The 16,835-nt window shown below is 47.6% G+C and overlaps 1 protein-coding gene across 1 annotated transcript in view; it reads left to right on the top strand.

Moving 5' to 3' along the window:
* Positions 1–16,835, top strand: part of NINL (ninein like) — a 173,700-nt gene that overhangs the window by 130,583 nt on the left and 26,282 nt on the right. Inside the window, exons 16-19 of the mRNA XM_073889644.1 lie at positions 1,530–1,639; positions 2,636–2,964; positions 12,019–12,123; positions 13,072–13,141. Coding sequence (XP_073745745.1) covers positions 1,530–1,639; positions 2,636–2,964; positions 12,019–12,123; positions 13,072–13,141 — 614 coding nt within the window. The remainder of the gene's footprint in view (positions 1–1,529; positions 1,640–2,635; positions 2,965–12,018; positions 12,124–13,071; positions 13,142–16,835) is intronic.

Raw genomic sequence — 16,835 nt, 5'->3', positions numbered from 1 at the left:
GTGGAGTCTGATGACTTCCAAGGCCTGCTGTCCTGACTGTCCTCAGCTGGGAGGTGTTGGGGTACAGCCAGCACACTGGACAACATCACATCCCCAGATTAGTGTTACACATGGCCAGGTGGGCAGCCTGGCCACAGGGAAGGGGGAGAGGATTGCTACCTCCCTTTGTCCCTGGAGGAGTGTGGGATGCACAGAACATGGGATCCTTGTCAAGAGCTACCAACCATAACCCAGGGATCAGCAGAGCTAGGGACCCATACCTTGGGTGGCCCTTGTCCAGAAGACCTTGGACTGTGGCACCAGAAGGCAGCCTCAGCCTCTGTGTCATCACTGATCCCCGCACTAGGGCCCGTTCTCTTCCCCTTTGCACCCCCATTGCCCTCCATCTGAACACAGAAATCCCGTCTGCCCCTTCAAAGGAGGAGGGCTCTGCTGCCACAGGAGAGTTTTGGTAGAAGGGCTGTGAGGTCCTGGTGGCTGTGCCCTCAGTGCTTCTAGCTGGAGCCACTCCTACCAGCTGCCTATGCACCTGGGCCTACTTGGCCAGAACTAGGTGGCAGCTCCGGTTTACAGGACAGGGGCTGCTTGCTTTCCTGAGGTGCTTATCCTGACTTCTGTCAGCCCCATTGCCCTCACTCTGTCGTTTTTTTTTTTCATGGCAAATCGTTAAGGCATGTGTCATCTCCCTTCACTTCCCCAGCCCCAGACCAGCACAAAACCTGAGCAGTGGCCAAAACTCACATTCTGAGTCAGCCCTTTGGCATTGTTAGTAGCACCAGAAATGCCTGGTGCCCTGGGGGGTACTTGCGGTTCCACAGGCTCCTCGCAAAATGAGCTGCAGGGATGTCTGACATGGTCAGTGAGGAGAATCCTCTGGAACAAGGGGTCACTCATATACTCTTTCCTGTGATCTGTTAGAACTTTGGCTCTATGAGTATTTACTGTGTTTAACATATTTGTTGAAAACCCATGTTATTATCATGTAATAGTAGCATAAAGTCTCTAAGAAAAGGGCATAGCTAGAATAAAAAGCTTGAAAAAATAAGGCTCATAGTGTCTCATCGTAAAGCACTGACTGTCTGCCACAGGTCACACTCGTTGCTCGGTCTTCCCAGTTCCTGTGTGTGCTTGGCATCATCGGGGAACAGAATTTAGGGGGCAGTAAACGTACCGTGTACAGCATCTTTTAGGGAATCCAAGGGCCTGACAGATCTTGCAGGGAGCCTCCTGGTTATATCTTTGGGTAATGTGTGTTCTGGCAAAGGCTCGGAATGCTGATTTCTGAAGAGCTCCTACCTTGAGAGCTAAGCATAGTAGATTGCTTGTGGAAACCCACGAGGGTTGGCTGTCTCTGCCAGCACAGCATTCCTCTTGCAGAAAAGGCCCATGGAGGGTTGTGCATGGTCAGGGGCATGGTGGCAAATGACTGGGCTGAATACTCAGTGCCGGCCAAATGTTGGATTGGAGGGCTGGGAACGGCCTGTGGCATCCTCGGCAGGACAGAAACAGGAATGTCTCCTTGTTTGCAGGCATCATCTCATTTGTTGGTGATTCCATTCCAGTGAGTTTAGAAACAGAGATAATGATGGAGCAGGTGAAGGAACACTGCCAAGACCTCAAGATCCAGCTGGAGACCAAGGTCAGGGGGAGTGAGGGCGGCCACAGGGATACAGAGAAGCTTCCTGCTGCGCGCTGGGAAGCCTTGCTCGGCTGTGCACGTTTGCGCATGCACACGTGTGTCCTAGATCCTGCGCCCCTTAGGAAGCCCTCTCAGGGGAACAGGAGATTGTGGGGAAATGTAAAGAAAATGAACATTTTGCCTCACACCTTCTTTGGAAGGAGGCAGGAGATAAAGAATGACCAGTAAAGGGAGGGAACGGGGTTATATGTATCCAAGTGTCATAGGGGCCGTTGCACTGAGGCCAGACCTTGCTGCCCACTCTGCCATCAGGGAATCAGAGCTCCCATCTGTGTTCTAAGCTGATGCGACCCTGGGGTTGTCCTTTGTGGGGTACTCCGTGGCCTTGTGACCAGGACCCTGGCTGAGTCTGTCTTTCTGGATGAACTTGTCTTCTTCTCTGTTAGCAGATCGTGGTGGGGTTTTGTTAAGAGACATGTCCACGACTTGTTTCCATGATTTGTTATCAGGTGTAAGAGTAGCAGCAAGGTGGGAGTGCCTGTCCTATGCTTGTGCCTCTGGGCTCCCTGGGATGCATTAGCTGGAAACTCCTGCAGTAGCCGTGCCCTGGGGGCTGGAGGATGTTCAGAGCCACCCCTGGTCTCATGAAGGCTCCCCAGTTCTCTCAGTTGTCCCACTGTCTGCCCTCCGGGTGGCCTGGCCAAGCGCCTGGCCCAGTGTGATCCCAGTCTCCATTCCCCACCTGCTGGACCTGCCTCCTGGGGCCCTTCTGAAGGTTATGGGAGACAAGGGAAGCCCAAGGCCACACTGTGCCGTGTGAGAGACTCCACTGTCCTTAGCGCCGCTCTTTCTGGTTCACAGGACTGTGCACTGCTTTGGGTCTGGGCCACCATTCTTTGGGTGTCATGCCTAGAAGTCTGGTATTTCTGTGTTGTGTTGCCCGGTAAGTCATTTTCAGGACCTCCTGATGGACACTGCTCACATTTCTCTTTTCAGGTAAATTCCTACGAGAGGGAAATGGAGCTGATGAGGAGAGACTTCACGAAGGAGAGGGAGCAGATGCAGCAGGCCTTCAGGCTTGAGGTCCACGTGCTGGAGTGCCGGAGGGCCGACCTGGAGGTGCTGCTCGGGAAGTCTCAGGAGCTCATCCGAGGCCTACAGGACCAGCTCCAGTGGGCGGCCTGTGGCCCTCCGCCGGAGAGTGCGGGGTTGGGGCAGTGCTGCATGCAGGCGCTGTCTGGCCCTGCCGGGCGGCTGGCCCAAAAGCAGGACCCACTGGAGCAGGGGCAGCACCAGTGGCATCGGAACGAGCTGCAGCGAGTCAGGTCAGGCACTGCGTCCTTTCAGGGTCTTACGGTTAGGGGTTCCTGCCAAGAACCCGGATTTGAAACTGCATCAGGAAACTGCTCAGAATCATAGCACCTGCTAACGGGGTGCTTTTTCTCAGGGCAGGTAGGTGAGCATTGAAAGAACAGGTCAGGGACACCTGGGTGGCTCAGTCAGTTAAGTGTTAGACTCTTGGTTTTGGCTCAGGTCATGATATCAGGGACACGGGATCGAGCCCTAGATCAGACTTCATGCTCAGTGCCATCTGCTTGAGATTCTCTGTCTTCCTCTCTCTTTTTCCCTCCTCATGCTCACAGTGCACTTCCCCCCCCCCAAAATAATAAATAAATAAAATATTTTTTCAAAAAAAGAAAGAACAGGTCATCAGGTAAGGATTGTCCCTTCGTATTAAAAATATCTGTTAACTAGAGCTTAAGAGTTAAAATTCCTTGTAGAATTTTGCCTCACACTTGCAAAGGTCAGTATGTTCTTCCTTTAATATCTCATTCTAATTTTCTAGCACATGAGCAGATGGATGGAAGGCCTAAAACCCCTAAAACAATGGGAAAAACAAATAATTTGGGTTGGTGAGATTCTTGGAAAGGACAAAAGGTGTGAGCAAAGGAGAGGAAAGGTTTATTTGGAAAACTGGGATATGGCATTTTGTGTCAAACAGTGTCATAGTGACATGAGAAATACCCATGTGTTCATTCCTTGTCAAGTGGGTCTGACTTGGTAGGGTGAAATGACCAGTTATCTTAGCCGTGGCGCTGGTCAATCAGCCCCTCCGTGTCTTGTGGGGAGTCTTGGACCCATCCAGTTCAGGAGGGGATCACTACACCCAGCATATGTTGACCCAGGGCTGAGTGGATAGCTCACAGTGGAGTAGCCCACCGCACCGTGCTCCTCACAGAGGGCTTATGTAGGGCTTGGTGGGGTTTGGTGTTGGAGCTGAGTGCATGTGGCCTCATTCACCCCCTGATTGCAGGATGTTGACAGCCTTTATGTAGAGACCATACCCTCCAACCTGTGGGGTGCGCTCTCCCCTTTGGCTCAGTGATTGGAGTTAGCCCAAGTACGTAGGATGTGCTATGAAAGAACCAGACTGCCCCCCCAAGTCTGTGGGTGCTCCTTCCTCCCTGTACTCCATATGACGCCAGTGGAAGGGCCCTGGGCCCTTGGGGGCTGACGGGAACTGTCACTCTCCTACAGGATGATAAAGGTCATTTTTAAGTCATGTGCTTCCTCTGAGCTTTAAGTTATTTTCTCTTAAACCCCAGAGCTATGCAATAAGGGACTTGACCCAAGTCCCTCTAGACCCTACTGGCAGCAGATGGGCCGGTGCAGGGTAGCCCCTTCCACCAGCCTGTGCCATCCATCTGGACGACCTGCTTGCTGTTCACAGTCCTTCCTCAGGCTGGACCTAGAGCCACATCCGGCCACATGTCCTGTTCTCAGGCTGGCACCAGCCACAAAGAGCATGTCCTTAGTGCCCTCACCTCAGCTGGGACTCCGTTCTCCCAGGGCTGTGAAGGCCTGGTGCCCAGCAACTTACCAAATTTTCAAGGGTAGCTTTTAACTGTAGGTGAGAGCCACACATCTCATGAAAGTTTTAGACCAGCACTGTCCTTAGTACTTCCTGTGATGGGGGACACATCCTGTATCTTCTTTGTCCATGATGGCAGCCTCCGGCCACACGTGGCTGCTGAGCCCTGGACATGTGGCCCATATGACTCAGATACTAAATTTTTATCCGGTTTACTTATAATCAACTTACACTTAACAGTCATATGTGTGAATGGTTTCGTGTCAGCTTCTGTATGTAGAACCCATCCCTACTGAGGGCAGATCTTCTGATAGACCCTCTATGGAGGATTGCAGGGCATGGATGGAACGCTGGGGTGCATGGGGGTGAGGGGACAGAGCAGGCCAGGAAGAGGAGGTCTGTGGTCAGGACAAGAGGAGCCCGTGGGGAGGCCTTTCCAACCTGGGGGTAGGACTGGGCCTGAGCTGTGCCCATAGTGCCTGTGACATGCTCTGTTTCTGTAGGAAAGAGGCTGAAGTTGCTCTGAACTACGAGCTCTCAAGGATGGAAGCCCAGCAGGCTGCCCATTGTAAGCACTTTGCGCTGCAGCCTCAGCAGGAGAAGGAAGAGGTGCTCCAGAGAGCCCTGCTGCAAGTCCACGAGGTGACAGAGCAGCATGACCAGGAGAAGGAGCGGAGGGCGGGCAGGGGGGAGGAGCCCCACCCACGCTGGGAAAGTCAGCAGCGGAAGCTGCAGGAGCTGGTAGGCAAGGAACAGGCAGAGTTTTGCAGGTTCTCTGCCCTGGAGGAGGAGAAGCTGGAGCTCACCTGTAGGAAACAAGTAGGAAGGCCTGTATGGGCAACAGACATGCTGTGGGCCTGCTGGAGGGACAGGCCAGCTGTGGCAGGTCGTGAGCAGGAGGGTGCAGGCAGGAGGGAGCAGCCACTGGCCTGGCCGGAACCTGGCGATGGACGTGGCCATGGGCAAACCAGGTGCAGGCATGTGGATGCCCGGCAGAGCCCAGCCCTAGCCCCTGCTCTGGCCCGCAGAGGGCCCTTGGAGAGCCTTGGCCTCAGAGAGGATGGTCGGCATGTGCTCGTTGCTGAAGAGGTGGCTTCTGCTCCCCCCGAGAGGCGGGCACAGGTGCACCCATGTGGGGTGGACAGGAGAGCGGTTCTGGAGGAGCCAGTGCCTCTTGCCAGCAGCTCAGCTGGTGTGACCCAGACTGAAGCCCAGGAGCTCCTCTGGGGAACAGAAGGAGATGCCTCACCAGCCCAGCCCCCACCAGTGGGCAGAGGAGAGACTGAGAGGCAGCTGGCCGTTCTGGAGCAAGCTGGGCACCTGAGTGAGGGGCTGGCCCCCACAGGCAGCCAGGGGCAGGCCATGGAGGAGCAGGGCCAGCATGGGGAGAGCACCCTGGAGCAGGAGCTGCAGCAAAGCAGGGACAAGGCCAAGGAGGGCACCTCGCTCTCCCAACCCCACCTCACTGGCCCCCAAGTGGCCGGGCAGGAGCAGCTTGAGGCCCTGCAGGAGGAAGAGGCCAACACAGCCATGGAAAGAGAGAAGGATGACATGAAAACCAAACTTCTGCAGCTGGAAGATGTCGTTCGGGCTCTTGAGAAAGACGCAGATTCAAGAGAGAACAACAGGTTTGGTTTCTACCCATTCTTAGAATGTCAGGCTATATACCCTCTAACCTCTCACCTCTGGCTCCACTGCATGGGCCTTGTCACAGCTGCTGATGGGGGTTATGTAACCCTCATGCCTGTGCAGGGGTCATAAGCCTGGCCCCGACCCTGGGGCATCCCACAGGCCACACACGCCCAGTGAGTAGGTGAGGGCAGAGCTGGGCCATTCTGGGCAGTTCAGCTGGCCTTGGTGTCCCTTGCTCCTGTCCTTAGGAAGTTCTAGCTGGTCTCACAAGGACAAAGACAGACTGTGCTTGGAACCCTGCTTCAGTTCTGGGTCGCCTGAGCCCTCTTCCTGCTGACTTTGAGCAGGACCCACTACTTTGCCCTGCCAGCATGTGTGCCAGGCACTGTCCTTGAACTGCAAGTTCCTGAGCTTTCTGAGTGGAGCAACAGAGGAGGCTGTCCAGCCCAGACACCTCCTGGGAGGCTGGGGGTGGGGCATGAGTGCCCAGGGGGGTTCAAGATGGTGCTGCAGTTGATGCCTTCAGGGGAAGCCTCAAGCTGGGGAGATGGCCTGGAGATGTTGGTATGTGGGCCAAGTTCAGAGAGCCCTACAGCCCCCCTCAGGCATCAGCTCCTGCTAGCTGGGTGACCACGGGCAGTTAGCTTCATTGAGAAAAAAGATTATGTGGGATTGACATGAAACCAAAAGGAAGAAATGTCAAGGCACCACCCAGCTTAAGAAAAAATATTAGCATAGCTAGAAACCTCCTAGGCACCAGACCTCCTCACCTCCTAGAGGTGCCATTACTTGATGTCCCTGCCTCTTATGTGGGTGTCTCTAAACCAGAGCACCTTGTTTATAGTGGCCTGACTTCTAGATTTTGTCACCCATGAAGTGCAGAGGGTGCCGTGCCCCCAAAGGGCATGGAGCATGAAATGAATGTAGAACACTTACTATCCTGGATGCTCCATAGCAAGTCTCTGACACACAGAGGATGGTCTTGGGCCCTGCGGACACACTGTGGGTACCTGTTCTGCACACAAGTCTGTGGCAGGCCCCAGGCACACACATGGAGGGGCCTTAGGCGCAGAAGCAGCCCCGCACCTTGAGTCTCACTCCCTTCCTGTTGACCCCACAGCTAAAGTCACAGTTGTAGTCTCAGGAGGGTCTTCACTCCTTGACAGTGATTACGGGGCATCTTCTATGTGGGGGTCCAGCTAGGGATAGCAGCAGGGTGCAAGACAGGTTTACGGCTTTCAGCCTCTGGGGGAGGTGCCGTGCTTGCTGCATGTCTCAGTGTCAGGAAGAAACTCGCTGCCCTGTTTCAAATATGAGGAAACTTAAAGGCCATGCTGCTGAGACCATGTACATTTTCTAGGGACATGTGCACAAATGGTGAAAGCCTAAGGGAATATATAGAAATGACCAGCCCAAATTCGAGCTGGTAGTTTTCTGGGAGGTGAGGTGTTCAGATCTGGGAAGGTGGAGGAGGACCTGGGGCAGGAGCAGGCTTTGCCCAGGTTAGAGGGCTTTGGGGAATAAGGAGATGGCTGTGCAGAGGGGAATGTGGATAGGAACCAGCTCTTGTGGGCATGGGGAGGGTGTTTGAGAGGCAGGCTGCTGGGGCCCTGAGCCGGGCAACTGTGGAAACATGCTCTTGGTTAGCCAGGGAAACCGAGAAGGGTGGATTGCAGGGGTTGTGGGGTGGGTGTGTAGGAAGAGGTGGGTGGAGGGCCGGGGGAGGTGGCTACTGCAGATGTCCAGGTAAGAAGTGACAGTTGCTGGGGACCAGAGTGATAGCATCAGAGGTGCAGGGAGTCAACTGGCAGGAGTGTCGAGGCCAAGTTGATGGGTTACAGGAGGATGGGATTTTCAGAAAACACATGGGACCACCTTCCAAACCCACACCAGCCATAGGCCCCTTGGCTGGGCAGAGCTCAGACCTGCAGGACCTTAAAAGCCATGGTGAAGATTTGGGTCTTTATCAAGGAGAAAGCAAAGTACAGAGTGACACGACCAGATTTGGATTGTGAAAGAATCTCTGCCAGTAGCTTAGAGAAGAGAAGTGGCCTGAATGCCCACGTAACCGAATTCATCCACGGTCACCTCTTCTGTTGCTCTTTTACTCTATACACAATTCCACACCCACCCTTTTTAAATTCTTTCTGAATCATTGGAGATAATTGCAGACATTATGACATTTTACTGCTAAATATTTCAACATGTTATTTTGTAAGAACAAGGACGTTCTCCTGCATATCCACAGTATTGTTATCACATGTGGGAAATTTAATTCGAATGCACTGCTATTTTTAATTTGCACTCCACTTCCAGATTTTGCCAATTGTTTCAGTATGTTTTTTCTAGATTGTTCACCTACCCCAGATCTAATCAAGGATCATAGTGTGCATTTAGTTATTATATCTCTTTAATATCCTTTAAGAGTATACCAGTCTTTTTAAATTAGTTTTTCTGTCAATGGATATTGACTTTTTTTAAATCATGGCAAAGTATACATAATGTAAAATCGACCATTTTAACCACATAATTTAGTGACATTAAACATGCACAATGTGTAAACCATCACCACTTTCTACTTCCAAAACTTTCTCATCATTCCAAGCAGAAACTCTGTATCTATTAAACAGTAATCATTGCTAGTATTTTGTGAGGATTTTAGCATCAATTTTGGGCGAGGATATTGGTCTATAGTTTTCCTGTAAGAGTTTGAGAAGGATTAGCATTTTCTTCTTTAAATGTTTGGTAGGGGGCACCTGGGGGGCTCAGTCGGTTGAGAGCCCGACTCTTGGTTTTGGCTCAGATCATGACCTCAGGGTCCTGGGATAGAACACCGAGTCTGGCTCCATTCTCAGTGGGGAATCTGCTTGAGGATTCTCTCTCTCCCTTTGCCCCTCCCCCTATTTGCGAGCATGCTCTCTCTCAAATAAATCTTTAAAAACAAAGAAGATTCAACCATTACATTGGATAGTATACTCTGTCTAGTTGTTGCTCTGTATTTGTTATTAGTCTCCTATTGCTGCTGTAACTAATTACCACTATTACTAAGTTAGTGGCTTAAAACAACACAATTTATGATTTTACAGTTTTGGAGCTTAGAAGTCTGAAATGGTTATGACTGGACTAAAATTAAGATGCTGGCAAGGTTGCTTTCCTTTTTGGTGGCTCTGGAAGAGAATCGCTGTTCTGTTTTCCAGCCTCTGTGGACTGCTTGCATTCCTTATTTCTGGCCCCCTTCCATCTTTAAAGCTGGTAATGACTGGTCAGGTCCACCTGACATCACATCACTCTGACACCCACTCCCCTCCCTCCCTTTTCCACATTTCAGGACCCTGTGATTACATTGGGCACACCTGGATGATCCAGGACCTCTAGCTGTAGTTCATTCATACAGCTCATTGCTGTGGATTGTTCTGTTGTGTGAATATAACACAGTTTACTCATTCACTTGTGGATGGGCATTTGAATAGTGTTTAGTTTTGGTCATCACAAATAGTACTGCTAAGAAAGTTCTTATCCATGTCTTTTGGAGCATTTACATTGGGGTGTACCTAAGAATGGAATTGTCAGGTTAGAGGGTGTAGGTGTGGTTTTCTTTCTACTCATCCTGCTTAGAAAAACATTGTACCCATTGAATTTGTGTCTTATGAAAACTTCTCAGCCATTATTTTTAAAACATTGCTTCTGCTCTCACTCTACAATTAGATGTATGATGTTAGATATTTTCACTTTTCCTCCATTTCTTCCCTTCCATCTCTTTTATCTTCTTTTCTCTCATTGCATTCTGGGTACTTTTTTTCCTATCTCTGTGTACCAAATCAGTAATTCTTCCTTCAGCTCTGTTTAAATCTGCCATTTAACTCATTCAGGTTTTATTTTGACATTGCCTCCCCCGCCCCCCCCCCCATTTCCAAAAGCCCTGTTTTGTCCTGTTTGGTCTGATCATTTTTGATAGTTTCTTGTTTCTTGTTTATTTTTTATTATGTGAACATTTTACAATTTTATCCTTAGTTTGTGTCTGACAATTCCAATATCTGAGGTTCCTATGGGATCCAGTCTGCTGTTATGCTTCTGCTGCTGCTGGGAGGTGGCTTTTTTCCATGTATGTTGTGGTGATTGTGACTGTGAGCTCGTGTTTACATGCTGTTCATCTCTGGGAATCTCTGGAACTGTAATAGAGGATGCTTTCTGAAGAAAGGGCGGATACTGCTTTTGCTGAGACTTGGGAGCTGCTAATCTGGGACCACTTGAACTTCCTTCTAGGGCACTGGCTTAATGTAGGCGTGCCCGGTGTGGTTTTTCCACGCTGCTGATGGCAGTGCTGCCAGGGTAACCCTTTATTTGTGTGGCTCACTGCTCACAGCCGGGGTTTCAGCATCTGGACTTTTGTTTTATTAGGGGGCCCTTGGAGGTTTCCCTTACCTTCTGTGAGGATAGTCACCCGTTGTATGGTCAGTCTCACACAGCTCTAGTTGCTTGGTGTGGTGAGGGGGATGGGGTGGGACAGCCATCAGCTTCTCTGAGGCCCAGGAAGCTGAAGTGGAAACTGCCCCAACACACGTAGTGCCACTGAGTCAGTTTGTTTTCCATCCTGGAGCCAGAGTGGCGGTTCCCAAACACACACCTCATTTGTTTCTCTCCTCTGCTTGAAACCGTTTGCTGCTTTAAAAATTCCAATGACTTCCCTTTCTTTATTTTTGTCTTTTTAGTTCCTCATGAGATAAAATGAAGTTATATTAATGTGTATGAAGGACACACTTATGCTTGGTATTATAAGCCTATTACATTAGATAAACATAACAAGACCATGTGGCTTTGAGTATTTTTAGATTGAAAAAATTAGAAGCTAATGCCAGTAGGGACTTATTGGCGGTGGGGGGGAACAAATGTCAGACCAGTGTCTATTAAGAATAAATTTCTGGGGTGGGGGTACCTGGGTGGCTCAGTTCATTAAGTGTCTGACTTCAGTTCAGTCCTGGGATCAAGCCCCATGTCGGGCTCCCTGCTCAGTGGGGAGTCTGCTTCTCCCTCTCCCTCTGCCCCTCCCCTTGCTCATACGCGCTCTCTCTCAAATAAATAAAAATCTAAAAAAAAAAAAAGAATAAATTTCTTGGGCAGCAAATATGGGTTTTAAGCTGCATTTGTGATCTTTACTGGTAAATTGCTTATCTGTCATATGTCAGTGGTGTTACCCAAGTGGAGATCTCTAAGGTATCAGAAAGCAAAGGTGGCTCCAAGCAGACTTGGTTCATGTAGTAGCTACTCATGCTTGCTTTTTCCCATTGAGGGATCCACCTTGCATCAGGTCTCTCTCTGTACAAGGGATGTGGGTATCTCCCCAGTTTTCTTCTCCCTAGTGGTGACCTGAAGAGTGTACAATGCAGGTAGCTCTCACTAAAGAGGAAAATGTTTTGGTCTTCTGATTCCTCATGTTCCTTAGCTCCATGCTAGAGTTCTCTTGTAGGGGATGAATATCCTTTGCAGTAACCTGAGGACCCACAGCCAGCATTGTGCATTGATACCAGCCACGAGCACACTCATTTAAGTTAGTGGTTGTGAGATGTGGTAACAGGTCAGCTGTGAACATGAAGTAAACAGAACCGAGGTGCTGAATACTCTTAATGAGTTGATTGTGTGATTGATAGTTTTAGAAGCTAAGAATGCTTTTATTTTCTGTGGCTTGTTGCTTGGGAGACACAAACCATAGCATGTCAGCAGTGCATAAAGGAAAAGGAACCGTGCGCTCTGTTCCATCCAGGGATGATGCAGGGTCCACCATGACTTCCACCTGCAAGACCATACTCATGTGAACTACATATGGTGGCCAGCTCCTAGAGTCCCCACTCTTACTGGTTGTTTTCAATTTTTCATGCAGAATCGAGTTGGATAGGCTTTCTGAAGAAAACACATTGTTGAAAAATGAGCTGGGAAGGATTCAGCAAGAGCTTGAAGCTGCAGAAAGGACAAATGATGCCCAGAGGTAAGGGCCCTGGGCTCCGTGGTTCTGCCTGGACTCCAGTCTACAACACGCTTTGCTCTCTGTACAATGAGCTTTGAAGGTATTGCTGTGGAAAGTGGGGAATGTTCAAGCGCCTGTGTGGCTCAGCCAGTTGAGTGTCTGCCTTGGTGTGGAAGGGGAGTGACTTTCTACTTTCACTACCATAGTCTTATACAAGGACAGTTTGACCTTTTTTTTTTTTTAACTATGAAGTTAAAGATTATTAAAATATGGCATCCAGAGCAGGTGGTCAACAAGTGATTGCTATTATATTACAGCATTTCTGAAATCTAAAAGTTTTTTCCCCTCTAGAAACCATTGTTTCCCTGGATGCCTGGGTGGCTCAGTCGGTTAAGTGTCTGCCTTCAGCTCAGGTCATGGTCCCTGGATCCCGGGATCGATCCTGCATCAGGCTCCCTGCTCAGCGGGGAGTCTGCTTCTTCCTCTCCCTCTGTCCCCACCCACCCCCCTACCCCGCTAGTGCTTGTGCTCTTGCTCTGTCTCAAATATATAAATAACATCTTAAAAAAAAAAAAAGAAACAATTGTTTCCCTCATTTGCTGTCAGGAAATTTTACATTTTACAAGAGACACCAGCAGATACGAGGCTGTTGTCGTTCTATTTATGCCGCTGGGTGTGAACGGTCACATGTTTTGCTAATGAGATGTTACTGTGTGCGACTGAGAAATTCCCTGGAGGTTCTTACAGTACTGGCAGTGTTCCTCTGGTTCCCAGGGTTGGGGTCCCAGCTGGGTGGGCAGCAGCAGTGGTGGAGAATAGTGGCAGAGTGGTGGCTCTGGGGTCCCAGGAGCAGGCGTGAGAGTCTCTTCTGTGGCTGCACACCCCGAGCCACCACTGTTACGGGGGCAGTGACAGGGAAGAAAAGAAACTGACTGGTCAGTGATACTGTACATTTTGCTTCTTCAACAGGAAGGAAATGGAGGTTTTAAAGAGAGACAGGGAAAAGGCCTGCTCTGAAGTGGAAGAGCTCAACAAACAGGTCAGGTATCAATACCTGCATGACGCTGACACCACTCTCCTTTTCTCATTATTTTGAAATAATTTCACACTTACAAAAAGGAAAGACAGAACTCTTTTCTGAAAGATCTGAGAGTGAGTTGCCAACCCATCCGCCCCTTCCCCGGCTCAAAGTTGGGATGTTAACATGGGTGCAAAAGTGCCATCTGAGCCCCCACCCCACTGAGCTTTGCCAGCTGTCCCCTGGCTCCCTCGGTTACGCCTTGGTTTTTAGGACCTGGTCTCTTTTGAAGATTACAAGCAGTTATTTTGTAGGAAGCCCTCCATTTGGTTTGTATGACATTCCCTTTAGATTATGCCTCTTTAGCATGATTTGTCCCATTCCTTGTGATGTCAGCTTTGATTACTGGTTAGGCGGTGTTGGCTGGGCTTCTCTGCAGTGAGGTTACTTTTCCCTTTGTAATTGGTGAGTATTGTATGGGTAGATACTTTGACATTATGTAAATACCCTGTTCCCCATCAAACTCTCATCCCCTTATTTTAGCATCCTTTGTTTCTTGCTGTGATGGTAGCCAGTTGGTAATTAATCTTATTGGTATTCTAGTATAAGGAAGAGCTTTCTTTTCTGTTCACTTATTTATTCATTCCATCATCATATTATTATCCTAGGATCCTGTTTAATTCAGTGGGTTATAATACATTACCATCAGTATTTATTTTCGTGTTCAAATTGTCCCAGAGTTGGCTAATGAAAGTCCCTTCACAGTGGTTTCTGGGTCCTCCAGACAGATCCTGATCATTTTTTGAGCAGTTCCTTACTTTCTGGTACCCCTGGATATTCCATGTTCATCTAATACTTCCCCTGCCTCAGCCTGTAATCAGCTACTTCCCACAAGGAGCCCCCAGTCACCTTTACTGTGGAATGGTGTTTGGAGACTAAGACCTGGGCACCAAGAGTGCCCACCGCTCCTGGGGTGTCACTACTTCCAGACACAATTAATGGATAGAGCTAAGGAGTGTGTATGTTCTTATATACATACACACTCACATGCATATGGTTGCATGAGTATTATATATATATATCTACTGAAAATCATGAATTCAAACCCCATATATGCAATTCCCACTTAATGATGATCCTAGTTTCTCCCTTTCCATATTTGTAACTCCTATCTCCCGCAGTGAGAAGCCTGCTTTCTGTCTTCAGAAGATCTACTTACTGTTGATTAATCTCCCCTTACCCCACTCTGTTTCTGCACTAACCCCACACTGGTCCTCTTTTTGCCCCCATACATAGATGCCTTTCATACTTGGTCTCCTTTACTGGCTTTTGGATGAATATTTATTTATTTATTTATGTATGTATGTATGTATGTATGTATGTATGTATGTGAGAGAGAGAGACAGAGAGAGAGCACATGAGCTTGCGGGGAGAGGCAGGGGGAGAAGCATACTCCCCGCCAAGCAGGGAGCCTGATGTGGGACTCAGTCCCAGGACCCTGGGATCATGACCTGAGGCGAAGGCGGAGCCTAACTGACTGAACCACCCAGATGCCCTTTGGATGCATTATTAAGGAGGAAGCACACAAGCTGCGGTGTATCATTCTTGGGTTTTTTAATTCTTTTTTAATTGATACTGTTAATGATAATTGCCGACTCATGTAGTTGTAAGAAATATAGAGAAATTCTTAAAACACTTTGACCATTTTCCCCCAATGGTAACATTTTTTTTAAGTTTTTATTTAAATTTTACTTACTTAATATCCAATGTAATATTAGTTTCAGGTGCACATATAGTAATTCAACACTTCCATACATCACTCAGTGCTCATCATGACAAGGGCGCTCCTTAATTCCCATCACCTATTTTATCCATTCTCCCACCCACCTCCCCTCTGGTAGCCATCAATTTGTTCTCTGTAGTTGAGAGTCAGCTTCTAGGTTTGCCTCTATCTTTTTTTCCCTCTGCTCATTTGTTTTGTTTCTGAAATTCCACATATGAGTGAAATCATATGGTATGGTCTTTCTCTATTTCGCTTAGCATTGTTCACTGTAGCTCCATCCATGTCATTGCAAATGGCAAGGTTTCATTCTTTTTTATGACCAAGTAATATTCCATTGTGTGTATGTGTATCTCACATCTTCTTTATCCATTAATCAGGGGATGTACACTTGAGCTATTTCCATAATGTAGCTATTGTAGATAATGCTGCTATAAACATCAGGGTATATATATGCCTTTGAATTAGTATTTTTGTATTCTGTGGGTAAATACCTAGTAGTATGAGTGCTGGATTATAGGGTAGTTCTGTTTTTAACTTTCTGAGAAACTGCCATACTGTTTTCAACAGTGGCCCCGCAGTTTGCCTTCCCACCAACAGCGATGAGGGTTTCTCTTTCTCCGCATCCTCGCGAACACCTATTGTTTCTTGTGTTGTTGATTTTAGCCATTCTGACAGGCATGAGGTGATATCTCGTAGTTTTGATTTGTATTTGATGTATTTGATGATGAGTGAACTTTCCATGTGTCTGTTGGCCCCATCTGGATGTCTTTTTTAGAAAGATGTCTATTCATGTGGTCCGCCCATTTTTAAATTGGATTAGTTGGTTTTTTGGGTATTGAGTTTTATAAGTTCTTTATATATTTTGGATACTAACCTTTTATCAGATATGTGATTTGCAAATATCTTCTCCCGTTCCGTAGGCGGCCTTTTAGTTTTGTTGATTGTTTCCTTTGCTGTGCAGAAACTTTTTATTTTGATGTAGTCCCAGTAGTTTATTTTTGCTTTTGTTTCCCTTGCCTCAGGAGACATATCTAGAAAGAAGTTGCTATGGCCAGTGTCAGAGACATTACTGCCTACGCTGTCTTCTAGGATTTTTATGGTTTTCAGGTCTCACATTTAGGTCTTTAATCCATTTTGAGTATAATTTTGTGTGTGGTGGAAGAAAGTGGTCCAGTTTCATTCTTTTTGCATGTTGCTGTCCAGTTTTCCCAATACCATTTCTTGAAGAGACTTTTTCTCATTGGATATTCTTTCTTGCTTTGTTGAAGATTAATTGACCATACAGTGTAGGTTTATTTCTGGGTTTTCTCTTCTGTTCCATTGATCTATGTGTCTGTTTTTGTGCCAGTACCATACTTTTTTGATTACTAAAGTCTTGTCATATAACTTGTAGTCTTGAATTGTGATGTCTCCACCTTTTCTTTTTTAAGGTTGCTTTGGCTAGTCAAGGTCTTTTGTGGTTCCATACAAATTTAAGGATTGCGTGTTCTAGTCCTATGAAAAATGCTGTTGTATTTTGATAGAGATGGCATTAAATGTGTAGACTGCTTTGGGTAGTATGGACATTTTAACAATATTTGTTCTTCTGATCCATGAACATGGAATGTCTTTCCATTTCTTTGTGTCATCTTCAATTTTTTTCATCAGTATTTTATAGTTTTCAGAGTACAGGTCTTTCACTATGTTGGTTAGGTTTATTCCTAGGTATCTTATTGTTTTTGGTATAATTATAAATGGGATTGATTCCTTAAGGTCTCTTTCTCCTCCCTCATAATTGATGTATCTAAATGCAACAGATTTCTGTATGTTGATTTTGTATCCTGCAACTTTCCTGAATTCATTTATCAGTTCTAGCAGTTTTTTGGTGGAGTCTTTCAGGTTTTCTATATACAATATCATGTCATCTGTAAACAGGGAAAGTTTTACCTCTTC

This window comes from Callorhinus ursinus, unplaced genomic scaffold (assembly GCF_003265705.2).
Source record: "Callorhinus ursinus isolate GAN/ISIS: 27379988/994484 unplaced genomic scaffold, GSC_fseal_2.0 scaffold111, whole genome shotgun sequence".
In the NCBI taxonomy this organism is placed as follows: Eukaryota; Metazoa; Chordata; class Mammalia; order Carnivora; family Otariidae; genus Callorhinus; species Callorhinus ursinus.
The sequence above is the reverse complement of the archived record's forward strand: the minus strand, read 5'-3'. Positions and strand labels throughout refer to the sequence as shown.